Raw genomic sequence first — 14804 nt, forward strand, 5'->3', positions numbered from 1 at the left:
TGCATACCAATTAAATAAATCGAGATTGAAGGAAATAAGCACTCTCGAATCAAAACTAAATAGGCTGGAGAATTGTCAGCAAACTTGTCACACTGAGGATGTTCAGAATGAAATAAAATGATAAGTGTTCAGAATGATGTTCATTTTAACTTTTTGTATTAATACAATAATATTCTGTAACTCAATAAAAATTTGATCACAAAAAAAAAAAGTTGAGTGTGAAACCAGAAACCAGGGAACAAACGCGCTTGGGCTCGGACCGCAGCAAACAAGCCCAGTGTGAAAGCAGCCTTACCCCGGATTTCCACCAACTGCGGAACGGCTGTGGATCGGCTCCGCTGCGTGTCGGCTCCGTGCTCCGCTGTCCTTCAATACCCACCAGGTCCGGATTTGTTGCGGAACGGCTGCGGCCATGACTCACAGCTGAAGTCATGAGGACCCACGAGATCTCATGAATTCACATATGATCGCGCGATAAAAGTGCTGAATTGCTGCGGAGCTCTCCGGCATCCGGCAAAAATAGAAGCTCTGCGTATCTGCTCCGGAGGGCTGCGGATCGCCGGAGTCGGAACGCAGCCGTTCCGCAGTCAGTGAAAATACAAACATTGACTTTAATGGAAACCTATTGACTCCGCCGCCGTTCCGGAGCGGATCCGCAGCCGTTCCGCAGTTGGTGGAAATTGGGGGTTAGAGTGTTAGAGTAAGTAACACTGAAGCAGTGTTAAAGTTAATGAGATAATTTAGTGAATAATTGAGTGATGATTGAGCATTATTGAAGACACCTGATGTTAACAAGCAGAATCACTGTAGGAGAGAATCACACATTTATCACAATTATGGTGATCAGTGTTTGCTTTAGTTAGGCTCTTGACCCTTACAATTTTTACTTTAAATTCAGTTATAACAGCCAAATGAACAAAGAGCAAATGTGATCTGGTGGTGTTGGTGCTTTATTGGTTATAGCAGCACTGGCCTTGTACAGTATAATCATTTTGGCAATTTCAATGTAATTCAAAGAATTTCTGAAGTTATTCTGATGCAAAAAAAAAAAAAAATATATATATATATATATATAAACCTTTCATTTAGGCACACAGACATCAAGAATCAGTGTATGAATCTCAGCAATGGTGATAAACAGCATATTCAGATAAACAGCTACAATAAGGCCATTTAAGAATAAATGGCTACGATAAGGTCCAGTTCTGGTTTATTTCTTTTGCTCTTGGCTGACATGTGGCCAGAGGTGTAAAGTCCAGGTTCAGAAAGCAAAAGTCCTCCTCAGTATTTTGTTCCAATCACCTGGATTTGCTAATTCAGCAGGAGACAGAACTAATTAGTGAAATCAGCTGGTGAGTTCATGGGTGGAATAAACATATGGCAGGACTTCTACTTTCTGACCCCTGGACTATACACCTCTGATCAACTCTGAACATTAGAAAACAAGCAACTAAAAAGTCACATAAAAACAGCAGAAATAAAATTAAATAGTAAGAATAAAGGAAATTAACAAGAAAATTTACCTAATTTTTATTCATGCAGCAATGCATGATGGGAGCCATGAATGAGTTATGATTGGTGGTACCCAGAATGCAATGCAACATGCTTTATAATTGTCACCATTGTTGAGATTCACAGGCTGATTCTTGATGTCTATGTGTCTAAATGAAAAAGAAATAAAAATAAACTTTTATATCAGAACAACTTTAAGAAATCCATTAGATTATATTAAAAATGCTCAAAAATATATTATGCAATGCAAGGACAGTACTGTAGTAATCAATAAAGTAAACCTAACTCAGAAATTAGGCTCTAAATAAGTTCCCTTTAGTGTTTCTTTTAACCTTTCCTTTCCTATTCTCACCACTCTGAGAGTGTGGATTATATAAACACTGAGCAGAGTAATTTAACACTGGGGATTTTGCTGTGTCCATAGAATTTACATGTTGACTTTTTTGAACATTAAATAACAAATAAAATAATATATACTATAATGTATTTGGTGTATAATTTATATAATTGTATGTTTTCAATTGTATAATTGAAAACAAACAAAAAACAAATAATAAAATGGTTAATTTAGAAGATATTTGATACCACTGCCTTTTTAAAGGGATACTTCAGGATTTAGCATTAAGCTTTGTATTAGTAGAAAACCTGTAGTATTTTCGAATAGAGATGAGAGATTTATGTATTTTTTGTCTGGAAAAAAATCCTCCGATGATGCAAAAATCGTCATTTTGCGTCATCGGAGGATTTTTTGGCGAGAGGCTAAAGACTACAGCCAGTAGGAGGGGCTGTCCCGCATGCTTTCAACCCGCCCATAGAGGGTGGGATTGTTGGAAAAATTCACTCTTACCAGAATGGTTATTGACTTTTGTGTATTTCAGTTAAAGCTGTTAAAATTATTAAGCTGTCTCTAATGTGAATTTCTTTTGGGGGTTTTGATGGTGTGACCACTGGGGGAGCTCTGGGCATATTTTTGTATTCTGTTAGCTAGCATTGAAGAAGAGCTGTATACGTTTGTATGAACACGCAGTAAAGGAGGACGCACTTTTTGTTCTGTGCGTTTGACTGAAAAATGTACTCTGAGTCTTTATTAAAAACCAGCAGGTTATGGGCCCAGAACTAGAACGCTACAGTGACGCTGCTGAAAGGCTTATTGAAGATATTGACCGACTGTGAGTAAAAATGAGCTTGGATTCCAAGACGGTGACAATTGTTTCATTAAACGGAGCAAACTATCCCACGTGGAAAGTGCAATGTCGGATGGCATTGATGAGAGATGGACTATGGGACTTGGTAAATGGTATAGAGACTGCTCCACGATCTGATCCAAGTAAGTTAGCAATTTATATGGCTAAAAGTGATCGTGCGCTGGCTACCATTGTACTGTCAATAGAACCGTCTTTGCTCTATTTAATTGGAGAGCCGGAAGATCCTACTGTCGTGTGGAAAAATTTTTTGAATCAGTTTCAGAAGAAAACTTGGGCGAATAAGCTAGCACTGAGGCGTAAACTGTACTCTTTAAAATTGAAAGATAGAGACTCAGTTCAAGAGCACATTAAGGTGTTGCCTGAAACGTTTGATGCACTGTCAATTGTGGGAGATCATATCGAAGAGGAAGATCGTGTCGTGCACCTGCTAGCCAGTTTACCCGACTCGTTCAACGTGTTAGTCACGGCACTTGAAGCAAGTGTGGATGTACCTAGAATGGAGGTTGTCACGGAAACGATTGTTGCATGAAGAACGTAAACTGAGAGAACGTGATGTTGAAAACACCAGTGATAATGTTAAAGCTCTGACTCGAAGACAGTTTGTGAGAGGAAAAGGCCCAAAGTGTCACTACTGCGGAAGGTAGGGACATATCAAGGGTGACTGCAGAGAGTTCAACAAATATTTTGCAAGCAACAACCTGAAGGTTTTGTTGTCAAAGAAAAGGAACATCTAGTGTGCAAACTAAATCACAGCATCTATGGACTGAAACAATCACCAAGGTGTTGGAACATCGTTCTAGATGAAAAGCTGAAGAAGATGGGGTTTGTCCAAACTACAGCTGATCCCTGCATTTACACTGCAGCAACAGGTGAGATGTTCATTATTGCTGTGTATGTTGATGACATTCTTCTGGCTGGACGCAATGATAAACGGATGATGGAGGTGAAGAAAATGCTTTCAAAACAATTTGAGATAAAGGACATGGGTGAGCTAACTCATTTTCTTGGTGTGAAAATGGTCCAAAAAACAGAAGCTAGAGAAATCTGGATTGGTCAGACAACATATATCAAAAATGTGTTGGAGAAATTCGGAATGGAAAATTCTAAGCCAGTAAGCACACCAGTAGACATGAACTCGAAGCTCGTCAAACTCTCTGATGACAAAGAAGGACTGGATCCGACACAATTTCAGTCTGCTGTTGGTAGTCTGCTTTATTTGTCAACAAGAACAAGACCAGACATGGTGCTTATGCTGTAAACAATGTTGCAAGATTCTGTGCTAAACCCACAAGCATCACAAAGGTGAGATGGCTGTCAAACGAATGATGAGATACTTGAATGGCACTCTGAATCTAGGTCTGCTGTATAGCAAGGACAAGCCAAAGGAATGCATTGGATTTTCAGATGCAGATTGGGCTGGAGACCAAGATGATCGCAAATCTGTTTCAGGATACATGTTTCAAATCAGCGGAGCAGCTGTGAGTTGGAGAAGCAAGAAGCAGACATGCGTAGCTTTTTCCACTGCGGAAGCTGAGTACATGGCGTTGGCAAGCACAGCTCAAGAAGCGGTTTGGATGCGACGACTGATGACAGGTCTAAAGGTAAATCAAACAGGACCGATGTTGATGTTTGAAGATAATCAGTCCACTATATGCATGGCAAAGAACCCTCAATTTCATGGACGTGCCAAACACATTGACATCAAGTACCACTTCATTTGAGAGCAAATTGCAAGTGGAGTCATAGACTTGAAATACTGCAACACTGAAGATATGGTTGCTGACATATTCACTAAAGGACAGAGTGAAGAAAAGTTCACGAAGCTGAGACAGATGGCTGGAGTTAAAACAGTTAATTAATCATTCTGTTTGCGAGTGAGAAGGAGTGTTGGAAAAATTCACTCTTACCAGAATGGTTATTGACTTTTGTGTATTTCAGTTAAAGCTGTTAAAGTTATTAAGCTGTCTCTAATGTGAATTTCTTTTTTGGGTTTTGATGGTGTGACCACTGGGGGAGCTCTGGGCATATTTTTGTATTCTGTTAGCTAGCATTGAAGAAGAGCTGTATACGTTTGTCTGAACATGCAGTAAAGGAGGATGCACTTTTTGTTCTGTGCGTTTGACCGAAAAATGTACTCTGAGTCTTTATTAAAAACCAACAGGGATCTCACTCACAGAATGTACACAGTGTCTGTCGTCTTTCTTTGGAAGCTGAAATAGCAGGCTCTTGTTCTGTGGAGAAAGCTGAGTAGTAGGGGTTACCATCCTCTTTTTCCCGGACATGTCCGGCCGTCGATATCGTCCAAAATGTCCGGGATTCGGCTTTTGCTTTCTGCAGTCGCCATTCATTGTTTACATGCACACCTTTTATTTCAATCTAACTGAATTCATTCCGATTGGTGAATCTGAATGTAGTGTTTACATGAACGCTAAACAAGTGATCGGTTGATGTGCGTTTTAACATTGCAAAGAAAATCCCTGCTCCTCCGTGAGAGATACGAGACCTGTGCGTCTCAGTAATCACGCCACCGGCCGCGCGCCATTCTCCCGCGGCCCTCAGCCTCGTCCTGCTCGCCACAGTAAATATAATGAATGGCGAATGTAGAACGCAAAAGCCGAATCACGGACATTTTGGGCGATCTCGAAATCCTGGACAAACTCATCACGGTGTCTCACTAGTAGCCTAGCCTTGTTGTTTTCAACTGCGCTCTGTAACCGGTAGGCGTGGCTTGGGAGTGGCCTCCTAGGGCAGCGAAGCAAGTGCATTCTAGGAGTTGTTGTCTTTCATCCACATAAGCCAAAAATACATTTTCTGACTTTTCTCAGTCTAGAAAGCTCCAAATTCAAAAATAATTTCACATTTCTTCTACATAAATGACCTATTTTAAATACACATTCATCTTTCCAGAGGTGAAGTATCCCTTTAAGTTTAAAAAAATATAATAATTCCATTTATTACACATATTTTTCACAAACTCATGAACTAGTTGTTTTTGTTTTGTAAAATAATTGTATTTATATACTGAATATTGGTTTACATTCCATATCCAGTGCACTGTACCTTATAGATCAGCTGATTCACTTTACGCCGTTCAAGATCATCTTCAGTGGTATGATTACTGGTATGTATATTGATAAGATCCCACTCTCCCTGGCTCTGAAAGTTCTCCTTTGACTTGTTAAAAAGATGATTTTCTTCAAATTTTTCAGAAGACAAGATATTTATTTTAATCTCGTGATCTGTGGGAACAAACATGAATATTTGATTATTTTATAAGTCAAATAGTTTAGAAGAATAAACCATGTTATCTTGTGTTTGTTTGTCTAAACTGATTAATGTGTTTCAGATGTACCTGAATACGCTGTAGACTGAAGTGTTATATTGCAGGTTTGGTTGTCGAAGGGAAACCTGAAGAGATCCATCTTACAGGCCGTGGTCAGAGCTAAAACATCAGTTGAGACTGTAAAGCCGGAAGAGAGCAACTGCACATATGGAGACTCCTTTGTTCCAAACTCTGTCTTGATGCTAAACGGATAAAATACTAATTAGCACTAATTATTATGATACAGACATGATGATTGGAGACAGCAATTATTCAAATCAAATGTAAATTCAAAAGTAATTGCCACATAGCAACAATGTTTCGGCCCAGTTCCGGCCCACATCTGGCACATGTGGAAAGATGATCTGGCCCACATGCAGGGTGGAATGACGGCCCTTGAGCGGACCGCTCCTGTTTGCCAGATCTGGGCCACAAGCAGGCCATAGCAATGCCACATGTCAGCCAAGAGCAAAGAAATAAACCAGAACTGGACCTTATCTGAGCCACAAAATCTTAATATATTAAGTATATAATGTATAATGTATATTAAATATGAAGTCATCTCAGCCTTAATAAGCCTGTTAACAAGCAGATTCACTGAAGAAAAGAAGAGAACAGAAAAAGAGACGAGCAGAAACACAAGAACTGACTTAAGACACAGTCTTACATTTACATATTTGGCAGACGCTTTTATCCAAAACGACTTACATTACATTTCAACGTACACATTTACATTCTTATCAATTTTTGCTTTCCCTGAGAATCGAACCCATGACCTTGGCATTGCAAGCGCCAACACTCTGTTTGAGCTACACTGATCTGGCTGAGCTAGTCAGTCTGTCTTGAAATAATGACAGACTGACTTTATTTCTGTCAGACGTCTACAGAAGTTCTTATTTCTAAATTATGACAATTTTTGATGTAAAGATCATACTAACATTATAAGCGCATCCCATGAAACATTATGAAATAATAAAATAATCCAGTTCATGACTCCTTTAAATCAATGTTAATGTGTCAACGTTAACTGCATTGCATCAACATCCATTTCACACCTGCAAATAATGTTGAATTATTATTATTTATTTATTTGTATGATTACATGCTGCGTTTTTGGTCTCAAATTATAGCTTTTTATTTCTTACAATTTATCATTTTTAGAATTTCTGTCATAATATGGTTATTTTCCAAGCTATACATGGTAATATTGAAAGCACATCCACAGTTGCATCTAAATGATGAACATTTTAGAGAACTTGTTTTTTTAAAAGTTGAAAATAGGGTAACATTTCTTAAATTGGTGTTGGCGTTTAAAATAATAAAGAAAAGTGTTCCAAAGTACCTGATATATTAGAATGTACATGTGAATAAAGTGCAGTCATTCCACAAGAGGAAGTAGCACTGACATCTATCCTTGTAGATTTAAGAGTTTAATAGGGATGAATTTCTTTCTATACTAGTGCTATAGCCTGGAATAATTCACCTTGTTGTATAAAGCAGATAAAAGTTGAACATGTTTTTAAAGTTTAAAAAAATTGCTTTTTTTTATCATTAATTTAAAAGTGTTGTAGAGTGAGATAATGAACTTGATGGGGGTTTCCCTTCATATATGATCTGTTCTTACATTTTGTAAACTTAGAGGACCACAATGGAAATAATCCTTGGGCTTTTTTGTGTATATTATTCTCAACAGTTTTCTTGAGATGAGGTATGATCCCTATTTGTGCTTAATTTCTTTTTAACATTGTCAAATAAAGCAAACAAAACTTCCAACTACTAACACAACAGAGATTTAATACAAAATTCTGTATAATGAAGAAAAAAAAATTTAAATAAAGATTTTAAATTACTGTTTCACTTAGAATCAAGAATCAGTGTGTGAATATCAATAACGATGGCATGCTTCGAGTTTTATTCCGTCCTGGAAACCAGCATACATTGCGACATGAACTGTTGGATTGTCACCATTGTTGAGATTCATATGATGATTGTTTATATCTGTCTGAGTCAATCAGGAGATTAAAATGTTTTAATTTCAGTATTCTTCAGAATAACTGATTACAGAAACATTGCTTCATATCATGCTGTAGAATCACAGATATATGATTCAACAGCATATATTTAAAAACACAGATATACATTTTAAACATCCTTAAATGCATAATTTATACATAGTATAAGATCAGAAATAAGTTACAGATGTCATAATAATACATTTTTCAAATTTAAGGGTCAAGAGACCAACTAAAATCAAACACTGATCCCTATAATGGTGACTACAAACTTTATTATTTTCAATAAAACATAAAAAACTAAATATCTGTTAATTCTCAACATGTATGAAATAAATAATGTTAAACTAGTTTGTAAACTGTTTTCACACTCAGTGTGGCAGGAAGTCTGTTGTAGTTTCTCTTTTTTTCTGTTCTTGTTTCTCTGTCCTTCAGTGATTCTGCTTATCAGGTGTTCATCAGTGTCTGAATTCACTCTTTTCTTTTCATTCACTCTGTCAAGTGGACTATATTAGTGAACTAATGTAGGGAATAGTGAATGAGGGTATATGGCGTGACTTTGAACACAGCCTCTGAGTGTCGACTTTGAGCTCTGTTAATTCACATTATATTCCTGTAGGCTATTTTCTTGAAAACAACAAATATTACCCAGAATGCATTGTTTTCTACGGTATATTACTGTTTTAATGGAAAATTGTGTGATACTGTCAGAATTTTACCCTTTTTTTTACAGCAAGGGTTAACAGTGTATAAACAAAGCCTTTAAATCCTTCAAGGTTTTTTTTAATTTTTTTTTTACCTTTCCATTATGCCAATGTCTGGAGTCCAAAACATATTTTTGGGGGCTGCAAATGTTTTAATTTTACAAAAATCGCTTGAGTTCCACTTCATTTTCAAATTTGGCCACACCTGGAAAATTAAATGAAGTTCAGAATAATTATAAGACAGATAATGTACGCTTGAAAATGAAATAAAACCTCTGATCATGTTACAATATTCTGTAAATTGAGTACAACTTTGTGAAATAAGAATGAAATAGGTTTTTAAAACACTTACAGTTATCATTTTGACCTGTGTTGAGAGACTCTGGGCTTTTTCATCCTGTAGATAAAAAATAAAATAAAAAAAAGATTTGTTGAGAGATGATACTACAACTACTTGACATCCCATGATGACTTGAATGAGAAGATAAATCATGCTGGACTCATACCACATTGGTGATGGAGGACACATATATCTCCACATAAGTGTTTGCAGGGTGGTGGGCATAGTGGTGGTTATATTTGTAGTTGTTCATCAGGGGCCACATTCTGTCATCCTGAGTGTTATTGTCTTCTAAGCCGAGATATTTCCAAAGGTTAATTTTAGCATCACCATATTGTGTTGAATTGCAGGTTGTAGCATCTGACCCCCGCCCTGTGTGTATGAGACATTCAGAAACACAGAGAATATATTCTCCAAGCACGCATGAAAGATAATTTCATGTTTAAACATTCCCAGCTAGAAATGTTTTGTTCTAAAAACGTTCTGAGAACATTACCATGAAGTTCTAATAATGTTTTCAGCGGGTAGTTTTATTTTGGTTCCCAGAATGTTCTCCTAAAAGGTACACAGCAAAAACTCCAGTGATAAAAGTTAATGAGATAATTAAGTGATTAATTGAGTGATGAGTGACCACTATTGAAGACACCTGATGTTAACAAGCAGAATCACTGAAGGAGAAAAATCACAATTTTAAGTCACCATTACGGTGATCAGTGTTTATTTTAGTTGGGCTCTTGACCCTTACTTTTTTTACTTTAAATTTTGTTTGGCTGCTGTAACTGAGTTATAACTCCCAGATGAACAAAGAGAAAAGATGATCAGATGTTGATGATTATGTTTTGATATAATCATCATTTGTCCTGAATCACAAAACTCATTTAGAGCCTAATCTCTGACTTAAATTTATATAGTTGATTACATCATCAAGTGATTCTACAACATAAGATCAAGAATTTTCTATTTATTCCAAAGGATTTATTCAAAGGTTTTTTGATAAAAAATAAAAAATAAAAAAAATGTTTAGGCACAAACAGACATCAAGATTGAGTGTATGAGTCTCAACAATGGTGACAAACGAAATATTTAATTAGGAAAAAGAAATGACTAAGACAATTCAGATCATAATTTATTCATAACGCAATGCATGATGGGAGCCATGAATGAGTTTCGATTGGTGGCACCCAGAATGCACTGCAACATGCTTTATTATTGTCACCATTGTTGAGATTCACAGGCTGAATCTTGATGTCTGTGTGTGTAAATAAAATCTCTTGAACAGAACTTTTAAGAAATATTTTGGATTCTATAGAAAAATGTTATAAATCGTATGTTATAAAACCACCAGGCTGCTGCAATCAACTCTCTCTAAACTTTAGTCCCCTGTTGTAAGTCACTTTGGATAAAAGCATCTGCTAAATGACTAAGTGTAAATGAGTTCAGTGTTTCAGGTCAAATGATGATTATGTCAAAACATAACCAACACCACCTGATCACCTTTCATCTTTGTTCGTCTGGCAGTTACACAGCAAAATCCCCAGTGTTAAATTAACACTCCTCAGTGTACATATGTGTCTACACTACAGGGTGTTAAAATGAACACTGAAGCAGTGTTGAAGTTAATGAGATAATTAAGTGATTAATTAAGTGATGATTGGCCATTAGTGGTGACACCTGATGATAACAAGCAGACTCACTGAAGGAAAGAGAAAAAACAATAACAGAAAAAAGAGAAACACAAGAACTACTGACTTTGAACCATTATTGCACTTATTATTTGACCAGTTTGACTTTATTTCTGTCATACATCTACACACGGTCTTATTTAGATTTAACAGACGTTTAGATGGTAATGTTTTATGGAATGTTTCGTTTCATGTCACCATTATGGTGACCAGTAGTTGCTTTAGTTGGGCTCTTGACCCTTTACTGTATAACATTAGTATTTCTCTGGCTGCTCCAACTCTGTGTTTATAAAGCATATGTGTTGTGGCAAGAGAAACTATGACTTGAGCTGTGTTTCCCGAAAGCATCGCCAGTCTAATTTGATCGTATAGACCATTTGTTAGAGTTGTGACGTTCGCGAACGAACCGATTATTTTGAACGGCTCATAAACATGAACGATGGGAGCCGAGTCGCGGCTGGAGGGGAGCCGTTCTTTCTGTCGTTCTTTTTTTCCTATGGGTGTTTCACAGATGCACACAAATTAGCTCCTCCGCGAGACAGAACAGTTATAGGGGACGCACATGGCACCTTTTAGCGTCAATATGAGACGCAGATAGTCTATCTGCGTCTCATATTGACGCTAAAGGGTGCCATGTGCGTTCGATGTAGACGAAACGTCAAAAGCGTCAGTATATGACGACTTGGTCGAATGCGTTGGCCGAACAGCATGATGATAGTTGTGCACGCATCCTTCACGTGAGTACTCCAGTGGAAAAAACCCTGCGTGCCTCTGTCATTGGGTAGGAGCGGAGCCATGACTTGTGCACGCTGCCGTCACATGCTTACTCCAGTTTAAAAAATAAAAATAAAAACACGTGCGAGTGCCTCTCTGTCTCAGTGCCAACGTCAGTAATAGCGAGTCGTTAGGTATTGTGTGAATAACATAAGTCAACGTAGCTTTACACATACACACACTTTGTACTAAAGGTAAATCCAAAATAGTGATGTCACTGTCTAAGCAGAGGGATGTTGTGCAACCCTATGGAATATAGTCCACACATGACAAATGAGGTAATAATCAATATTTCAGAATAATTCAAACTCAGATATTGGTGTGTGATATCTGAGTTTGAATTATTTGACTACAAATCTCACCTCATAATTCCTCCCAGTGATTATTTCCAGGATAAACTGAGATGCCCCCAAGCTGGCTTCTTAAAACTGACTAAATATTTAAAAAGAGCCAAAAGAGCCGTTCTTTTGAACGGCTCTTTGAAAGGAACGGATCGCCAAGATCCGGATCCCCCCAAAGAGCCATAAATCCCATCACTACCATTTGTTGCAGTTGGTCTGTGGTCAAGTTAGGCTTGAGATGTTATTGGAAATGCAGACCTGGTTATGTTTTGATGATGAAATTACTAGTGACCTGATTTACTGATGGCACCCGTCATTATAAACTGATAATTTAAATGTTTTATTAATTTTTCACTACAGTAGTTACTTCCAGCAATGTTTTAGAAATCTGAAGGTCTTAAATTCACACACAGACATCAAGAATCTACATATGAATCTCAACAATGGTGACAATCAAACAAATGCTTAATGTTGCAGTGCATGATGGGAGCCTCCAATCAGAACGCGTCAATGGCTGACATCATGCATTGCAGCATGAATAAATTATGCAGCTGAATTGTCCTGTAATTTTCATTGTTTTTTTCTGTTGGCTTTTATTTTGCTATTGTTTTGTTATGACTTTAGTAGCTTGTTTTGTGATGTTCAGAGTTGATCTGTTTGTCACTAGTTTGTTTTTTGTCACCATTGTTGAGATTCATATGCTGATTCTTGATCTCTGTGTGTTTAAACACAATGACTTTTTTGCACAAAGTATTTTCAACATTTTTCATATTGCTGTTGGATCTCAAACTGTAGAATCTCAGGACTAGAATCACCAATACTAAAACAAGACATCAAGCATATAGTCAAAAATTTAGACTCTGAATGACATCAGTGAATCAGGACACTACATGATGATGACATCATTATCACCAAAACATATTGTGAGCAGGTCATGCTTTCTCTTGCAGTAACAAATGTGCTTTATAAACACACAGTTGTAGCAACCAGAGAAAAACTAATATTAAAAAATGAAAAGGGTCAAGAGACCAACTAAAGCAAACACTGACCACCAAAATGGTAACTTGAAAAGAAAAATTCCATAAAACATTACCCTCTAAACTTAAATCTCAAGAACTTTTGTCGATGTATGACAGAAATAAAGTCAAACTGGTAATAATAAGTGCAACAATGTGTAATGACTCGAAGTCAGTTGTAGTTCTTGTGTTTCTCTTTTTTCTGTTACTGTTTTTTCTCTTTCAGTCAATGATTCTGCTTATTAACATCAGGTGTCACCACTAATGGCCAATCATCACTTCATGAATCACTTAATTATCGCATTAACTTCAACACTGCTTCAGTGTTAATTTTAACACCCTGTAGTGTGGACACATATGTACACTGAGGAGTGTTAATTTAACACTGGGGATTTTGCTATGTATAATTCAGTTACAACAGCCAGACAAAATCTAAAGTTAATAGTTTAAGGGCCAAGAGCCCAACTAAAGCAAACACTTATCACCATAATGGTGACTTAAAAATAGATTTTCTCCTTTGGTGATTCTGCTTGTTAAAGGGATACTCCACTTTTTTTGGAAATAGGTTCATTTTACAACTCCCCCAGAGTTAAACAGTTGAGTATTACCGTTTTCGAATCCATTCAGCCGAACTCCGGGTCTGGCGGTACCACTTTTAGCATAGATTAGCATAGATCATTGAATCGGACAGGACCATTAGCATCTCTCTCAAAAAAATGACCAAAGAGTTTAGATAATTTTTCTATTTAAAACTTGACTCTTCTGTAGTTACATCGTGTACTAAGACCGACGGAAAATGAAAAGTTGCGATTTTCTAGGCTGATATGGCTAGGAACTATACTCTCATTCCTGCGTAATAATCAAGAAACTTTGCTGCCGTACCATGAGTCCAGCAGGCGTAATGATATGACGCAGCTGTTTAACTCTGGGGGAGTTGTAAAATGAGCCTATTTCCAAAAAAAGTCGAGTATCCCTTTAACATCAGGTGTCTTCAATAATGGTCAATCATAACACAATTAATCACTTAATTATTTCATTAATTTTAACACTCTTCAGTGTTCATTTAACACTGGTATTTTAACACTTTAACCCTTTGAGTGTGGAGTAAAATAAATTCCCGGGAGAGTTAATTTAACACTGGAGTTTTTGCTGTGTAGGAAAACATTCTCTAAAAACATGCTCAAAATGTTACAGTTAAAACGTTATATCTTAGTTTACATTTAACCTTAAAGAAACATTATTTGGAATGAGAAAACATCCTCAAAACATTCTTTGAACATTACATTCAAATGTTTTCTTTAAAACATTAACCAAACTTGTAGGGAATGTCAGCCAACGTTCTGAGAACGTTCCCTGCTAGCTGGGTTTATCCTTCTTCATTTCATACTCTTGTCAGACATACACAAACACACAGAAAATCAAACGTTGACTATTGCTCAGAATCTGCAAATCACTAACTTTACAGAACAACTGGGCTGATGTGTAAAACTATACTCAGGCTCGCGCTCGCCACATAACCATAGCAGCAGCCATGTCACCAAGTAGCCCAAGACCGGTTGCCCACTGAAGCTAAGCAGGGCTGAGCCTGGTTAGTACCTGGATGGGAGACCTCCTGAGAAAAACCAGGTTGCTGCTGGAAGAGGTGTTAGTGAGGCCAGCAGGGGGTGCTCACCCTGTGGTCTGTGTGGGTCCTAACGTGATGGGGACACTATACTGTCAAAGAGCACCGTCCTTCGGACCGAGGTCCTGACTCTATGTGGTCATTAAAAATCCCAGGATGTCTTTCGAAAGAGTAGGGGTGTAACACCGGCATCCTGACCAAATTTGCCCAGTAGCCTCTGTCCATCATGGCCTCCTAATCATCCTCATATACTGATTGGCTTCATCACTGTCTCC

At 37.4% G+C, this 14804-nt stretch overlaps 1 protein-coding gene across 1 annotated transcript in view; it reads right to left on the reverse strand.

Annotated features, from left to right (window-relative positions):
* The window catches only part of LOC309510762 (5-hydroxytryptamine receptor 3B-like), a 161755-nt gene that overhangs the window by 23535 nt on the left and 123416 nt on the right, over positions 1–14804 (reverse strand). The window contains exons 6-10 of the mRNA XM_082185641.1: positions 9262–9467; positions 9108–9152; positions 8851–8960; positions 6070–6242; positions 5778–5956 (exon numbers count right to left, since the gene is read on the reverse strand). Of these exons, the coding sequence (XP_082041767.1) occupies positions 5778–5956; positions 6070–6242; positions 8851–8960; positions 9108–9152; positions 9262–9467 (713 nt within the window). The remainder of the gene's footprint in view (positions 1–5777; positions 5957–6069; positions 6243–8850; positions 8961–9107; positions 9153–9261; positions 9468–14804) is intronic.

This window comes from Leuciscus leuciscus, assembly GCF_965113295.1.
Source record: "Leuciscus leuciscus genome assembly, chromosome: 1".
In the NCBI taxonomy this organism is placed as follows: Eukaryota; Metazoa; Chordata; class Actinopteri; order Cypriniformes; family Leuciscidae; genus Leuciscus; species Leuciscus leuciscus.